A 6785-nucleotide genomic window follows, 5' to 3' on the forward strand; every position below is an offset into this window, starting at 1 on the left:
AACCCTACAAAGAAAGAAAATACTAAAATTGTAATTTTCACTTCTTCCTTTGCTACATATGAAAATACTGATTGAAAGTGTACGAAGGTCTAAAGGAATGGATACAAGGCACACATCATCTACCAGGTTCATACACAACACCTCAAATGGGTGGGAGGGATAGGTTTGACTGACATAATTAATATATCTTATATGAAGATAGAGACAAGTTTGGTACTCTGTATGTTGTGAAAAATAATAGTCATTATACGGAAACCACAGAAGTTTCTGATCGTGGTGTGGTCAGCAAGTTTGACAGATAATTTATGTTAATCATTTAATCTGGTGTTAATACCAGAATAGAGCTTTGCAATATAGTACACAAAGGTATTAATTTGACAATACATAGCTAATACAAATGTTAGCACAAAAATATTATTGTGTACCTTTGTCTGATATTTGAAAAGTGCCATGACTGTAAGACCATATCATCTATGCATTTTGTATATCATCTAAACTAAATCATGTCTAGACAAAGTACAACAGCTTAGGTTACAATAGTTTGGGTACTCTAGTATGTAGTTCATTCAATTGCAACTAATATGTTTGACGAGGGAACCTAAATATCTCTGTAAACTTACGTTTCCCTCATGTAACTGAAATGATAATCTAAGAGAGCTTTACTGAAGTAAAACATTCAAATTTATGACTTAAGTTTCCATAAGATGAGCTGAAGTTTACAAGTGCCCCATTCAAAAGTCTTATATATAGTTAACTGCAAATTACTGTCTTTATTAAATACAAATTCTCAAAAAATGAAAAAGGTACTCAGCTGTGTGAAATAGACCTGTTTTTGAGAAAGGAAACAAAGAATTAGTGTTAATATAAAAATGAAACATTAGCACAGATGTACCTCATCAAAAACAAGTTCTGGTATTCAGTATCAGTGAGTAACCACTGATCATTTATTACATACACTATACAGTGTTATTTATTGATGTTACTGAATACTCTTAATATATCTAATGGATAACTTTACACTTGTAACATAAAAAATTTCAAGACAGACAGACGTGTCAGAGTGTTTAAACAACAGGTTTGTCCCATGTTCCGAAAGTTTTAACTTCACAATCGAAAGGCCTATCAGTAATATTTCTTAATGAAACTAAATATCATTGACAGACTCAATTTTCAAAACTTTGTTAAACATATTAAAAGAAATGGTACTTGTGGAGAACTTCCTCAGAAAGATATCAAGATGCATAAATAACTCAAAAGATAGTACCATTCTTGATCACAATGTCATTACAGTTACACTTGTTTATAACAAAGGTAAAATACTGAGTTATCAACTATACTAGAAATGGATGCGCCTTTAAAAATCGATATGTTACTGGGGAAATTCTGTAAACTATCAAAGGAATGTCTTTTCTTGCATACCAATAGTTAATAATTTACTCTCAGACTCATTTTTTACTTTAGGTTCTTAAGCTAAAATTAAGTTTCATATACCTGAATAGTTATTTAGAGATCCACAATAATTTTTGTAAATCAAAATAAATAAAGGTGTTATGATACAACATACCCTGTTCAACTCTACCAGGCGGAATAGGTACTGCATTTTCCTGTGCAGCTGCTGAGTCTGCCATACTTCTAATGTCACACTCTGTCATAATGTAAATTAGGCTTCGTAAGATTACTAATCTAGCTTAGTACAACAATGTATCAAAATATTAATTTTCAAAGTTCGGATACTTCAGTAAACAATTAAAGAAAATCGCGTTCGTAGTAAAGAACTTCTTGAAATAAAACTACATCTGATAATAATATAGTAAAATAACTAATACAATAGCTTTAACAAACACTAAACAAACTTTAAGCACGTTTTCCTGATTAATATCAATTACCTTAGGCTCAACTGTCCTATGTCACGTGATTGTACTGCCATCTAGTGTCGATGTATAATAATAATTAAAATAAGATTTATCAAAAAGGTGAAACCGAAAAAGAATTAAGAAATTGGAAAGCAAAACAGTGTAAATGTTCATTTTTTTAGGTTTCAGTTTCGGTCTGAACCGTAGTTTTTGTTTCTTTCAAACCGAAACTGAAACCTAAAAAGGAAAAGTGTTAGTGAAACCAAAACAACAACCTAAAAGAATGAACTTTTAATGTGTTTTTCGTTTTAATTTCTTGATAACTTGTTTTTTTTTGAAACCGAAACTGAAACCTAAAAGAAAATCCAGTATTCAAGAATTTAAAACGAAAAACACTTTAAAAGTTCATTTTTTTAGGTTTTAGTTTCGGTTTCACCCACACTTTTTCTTTTTAGGTTTCAATTTCCATTTGAAAGAAACAAAAACTACATTTTAAACCGAAACTGAAACCTAAAAAAATGAACATTTACACTGTTTTACGCTCCAATTTCGTCATTATTAATTTTTCTATTAGGCTTCAGTTTGGGTTTCAAAGAAAAACTATTAATCAAGACATTAAAACGTAAACCCGATACGAGTTTATTTTTTTTAGGTTTTAGTTTCGGTTTCAGCAACACTTTTTCTTTTTAGGCTTGAGATTCGATTTGAAAGAAACAAAAACTACGGTTCAAACCGAAATTGAAACAAAAAAAACAAACAAACATTTACACTGTTTTGCCTTCCAATTTTTTGATTATTGGTTTTTCTTTTAAATTTCAGTTTCGGTTTCAAAGAAACACCAGTAATCAAAAATATTAAAACGTAAAACTATTTAAAAGTTCATTTTTTTAAGTTTTAGTTTCGGTTTCATTAACACTTTAACTTTGTAGGTTTCAGTTTCGATTTGAAAGAAACAAAAACAACGGTTAAAATCGAAACTGAAATTTAAAAAGATGAACATTTACACTGTTTTGCTTTTTAATTTCTTAATTATTGGTTTTTCTTTTAGTTTCAATTTCGGTTTCAAAGAAAAACCAAGAATCAACAATATAAAATTAAACCCTTTAATAATTCATTTTTTTTTAGGTTTTAGATCGGGTTCACCCACAGTTTAGTTTTTAGGTTTCAGTTTCGATTTGAAATAAACAAAAACTACGGTTCAAACGGAAACTGAAAATTAAAAAATGAACATTTACACTGTTTTGCGCTCCGATTTCTTCATTATTGGTTTTTCTTTTAGGTTTCAGTTTCGGTTTCAAAGAAAAACGAGTAATCAAAAAATTAAAACGTAAAACCCTTTAAAAGTTAATTTTTTAGGTTTTAGCTTTGGTTTCACCCACATTTTTTCTTTTAAGGTTTCAGTTTAGATTTGAAAGAAACAAAAACAACGGTTCAAATCGAAACTGAAATTAAAAAATGAACATTTAGACTGTTTTGCTTTTCCAATTTCTTAATTATTGGTTTTTCTTTTAGGTTTCAAAGAAAAACCAAGAATAAAGAATATAAAACCTAAACCCTTTAAAAGTTCATTTTTTTAGGTTTTAGTTCGGGTTCCCCCACACTTTTTCTTTTTAGATTCAGTTTCGATTTGAAAGAAACAAAAACAACGGTTCAAATCGAAACTGAAATTTGAAAATTGAACATGTTCAATGTTTTGCTTTTTAATTTTTTCATAATTGGTTTTTCTTTTAGGTTTCAGTTTCGGTTATAAAGAAAAACCAATAATCAATAAATTAAAACTTAAACCCTTTAATAGTTCATTTTTGTAGGTTTTAGTTTCGGTTTCACCCACACTTTTTTCTTTTAGGATTTAATTTCGATTTGAAAGAAACAAAAACTACATTTTAAACCGAAACTGAAACTTAAAAAATGAATATTTTCCCTGTTTTGCTTTCCAATTTCTTCATTATTGGTTTTTCTTTTAAGTTTCAGTTTCGGTTTAAAAGAAAAACCAGTGATCAAGAAATTAAAACGTAAAACCCTCTAAAACTTCATTTTTTTAGGTTTTAGTTTCGGTTTCATCCACACTTTTTATTTTTAGGTTTTAGTTTCAGTTTCACCCACAATTTTTCATTTTAGGTTTCAGTTTCGATTTGAAATAAACAACAATTGCGGTTCAAATCGAAATTGAAATTTAAAAAAATGAACATTTACACTGTTTTGCTTTTTAATTTCTTAATTATTGGTTTTTCTTTTAGGTTTCAATTTCGGTATCAAAGAAAAACCAGGAATCAAGAATATAAAACTTAAATCCTTTAAAAGTTAATTTCTTTAGGGTTTAGTTCGGGTTCACCCACACTTTAGTTTTTAGGTTTCAGTTTCGATTTGAAATAAACAAAAACTACGGTTCAAACCGAAACTGAAACCTAAAAAATGAACATTTACACTGTTTTGCGCTCCGATTTCTTCATTATTGGTTTTTCTTTTAGGTTTCAGTTACGGTTTCAAAGAAAAACCAGTAATCAAGAAATTAAAAGGTAAAAGTGTTTAAAAGTTCATTGTTTAAATTTTAGTTTCGGTTTCATCACACTTTTTCTTTTAAGGCTTGAGATTGGATTTGAAAGAAAGAAATCTACGGTTCAAATCGAAACTGAAACAAAAAAAACCAAACATTTACACTGCTTGGCTTCCAATTTTTGATTATTGGTTTTTCTTTTAGGTTTCAGTTTTGGTTTGAAAAAAAAACCACTAAGCAAAAAAATTAAAAGGTAAAACTGTTTAAAAGTTCATCTTTTTTAGGTTTTAGTTTCGGTTTCATCCACACTTTTTCTTTGTAGGTTTCAGTTTCGATTTGAAAGAAACAAAAACAACGGTTCAAATCGAAACTGAAATAAAAAAAATGAACATTTACACTGTTTTGCTCTCCAATTTCTTAATTATTGGTTTTCCTTTTAGGTTTCAGTTGCAAAGAAAAACCAGTAATCAAGAAATTAAAACGTAAAACCCTTTAAAAGTTCATTTTTTTAGGTTTTAGCTTCGATTTCACCCACATTTTTTTAGGTTTGAGTTTCGATTTGAAATAAACAACAACTACGGTTCAAACCGAAACTGAAATTCAAAAAATGAACATTTACACTGTTTTGCTTTCCAATTTCTACATTATTGGTTTTTCTTTTACGTTTCAGTTGCAAAGAAAAACCAGTATTCAAGAAATTAAAACGTAAAAACCTTTAAAAGTTCATTTTTTTAAATTTTAAATTCCGTTTCATCCACACTTTTCTTTTTAGGTTTCAGTTTAGATTTGAAAGAAACAAAAACAACGGTTCAAATCGAAAGTGAAATTAAAAAATGAACAATTAGACTGTTTTGCTTTTCCAATTTCATAATTATTTGTTTTTCTTTTAGGTTTCAGTTTCGGTTTGAAAGAAAAACCAGTAATCAAGAAATTAAAACGTAAAACCCTCTAAAAGTTCATATTTTTAGGTTTTAGTTTCGGTTTCACCCACACTTTTTATTTTTAGGTTTTAGTTTCAGTTTCACCCACACTTTTTCATTTTAGGTTTCAGTTTCGATTTGAAATAAAGAACAATTACGGTTCAAACCGAAACTGAAACCCAAAAAATGAACATTTACACTGTTTTGTTTTCCAATTTTTTCATTATTGGTTTTTCTTGTAGGTTTCAATTTCGGTTTCAAAGAAAAACCAGTAATCAAGAAATTTAAAGGCAAAACTGTTTAAAAGTTGATTTTTTTAGATTTTAGATTGGGTTTCATCCACCCTTTTTCTTTCTAGGTTTCAGTTTCGATTTGAAATAAACAATAATTACGGTTCAAACCGAAACTGAAACCTAAAAAATGAACATTTACACTGTTTTGCGCTCCGATTTCTTCATTATTGGTTTTTCTTTTAGGTTCCAGTTTCGGTTTCAAAGAGAAACCAGTAATCAAGAAATTAAAACGTAACACCGTATAAAAGTTCATTTTTTTAGGTTTTAATTTCGGTTTCACCCACAATTTTTCTTTTAAGGCTTGAGATTGGATTTGAAAGAAACAAAAACTACGGTTAAAAACCGAAACTGAAACCAAGAAAAACAAACATTTACACTGCTTTGCCTTCCAATTTTTTGATTAATGGTTTTTCTTTTACGTTTCAGTTTCGGTTTGAAAGAAAAACCAGTAATTAAGAAATTAAAACAAAAAACCCTTTAAAAGTTCATTTTTTTAGGTTTTAGCTTTAGTTTCACCCACACTTTTTCTTTGAGGCTTTGAGTTTCGTTTTGAAAGAAACAAAAACAACGGTTCAAATCGAAAGTGAAATAAAAAAAATGAACATTTACACTGTTTTGCTCTCCAATTTCTTAATTATTGGTTTTCTTTTAGGTTTCAGTTTCGGTTTCAAAGAAAACCAGTAATCAAGAAATTAAAACAAAACCCTTTAAAAGTTCATTTTTTAGGTTTTAGCTTCGGTTTCATCCACTTTTTTTTTTTTAGGTTTGAGTTTCGATTTGAAATAAACAACAACTACGGTTCAAACCGAAACTGAAATCCAAAAAATGAACATTTACACTGTTTTGCTTTCCAATTTCTACATTATTGGTTTTTTTTTTACGTTTCAGTTGCAAAGAAAAACCAGTATTCAAGAAATTAAAACGTAAAAACCTTTAAAAGTTCATTTTTTTAAATTTTAAATTCCGTTTCATCCACACTTTTCTTTTTAGGTTTCAGTTTAGATTTGAAAGAAACAAAAACAACGGTTCAAATCGAAAGTGAAATTAAAAAATGAACAATTAGACTGTTTTGCTTTTCCAATTTCATAATTATTTGTTTTTCTTTTAGGTTTCAGTTTCGGTTTGAAAGAAAAACCAGTAATCAAGAAATTAAAACGTAAAACCGTCTAAAAGTTCATATTTTTTTAAGTTTCGGTTTCATCCACACTTTTATTTTTTTTTTATT

At 28.5% G+C, this 6785-nt stretch overlaps 1 protein-coding gene across 3 annotated transcripts in view; it reads right to left on the bottom strand.

The window, feature by feature from the left end:
- LOC143239486 (uncharacterized) overlaps window positions 1-1916 on the bottom strand; it is a 21391-nt gene extending 19475 nt beyond the window's left edge. For 2 of the 3 annotated variants that reach the window (XM_076480589.1, XM_076480587.1), the window contains exon 1: window positions 1565-1913. In XM_076480589.1, the coding sequence (XP_076336704.1) occupies window positions 1565-1652 (88 nt within the window). In that variant the 5' untranslated portion in view covers window positions 1653-1913. Of the gene's footprint in view, window positions 1-1564 lie in introns of all 3 variants that reach the window. The other variant, XM_076480588.1, reaches the window with a different exon arrangement.
- Window positions 1917-6785: the final 4869 nt, after the last annotated feature.

The sequence above is a fragment of the Tachypleus tridentatus genome, chromosome 13 (assembly GCF_004210375.1).
Source record: "Tachypleus tridentatus isolate NWPU-2018 chromosome 13, ASM421037v1, whole genome shotgun sequence".
NCBI classification, from domain to species: domain Eukaryota; kingdom Metazoa; phylum Arthropoda; class Merostomata; order Xiphosura; family Limulidae; genus Tachypleus; species Tachypleus tridentatus.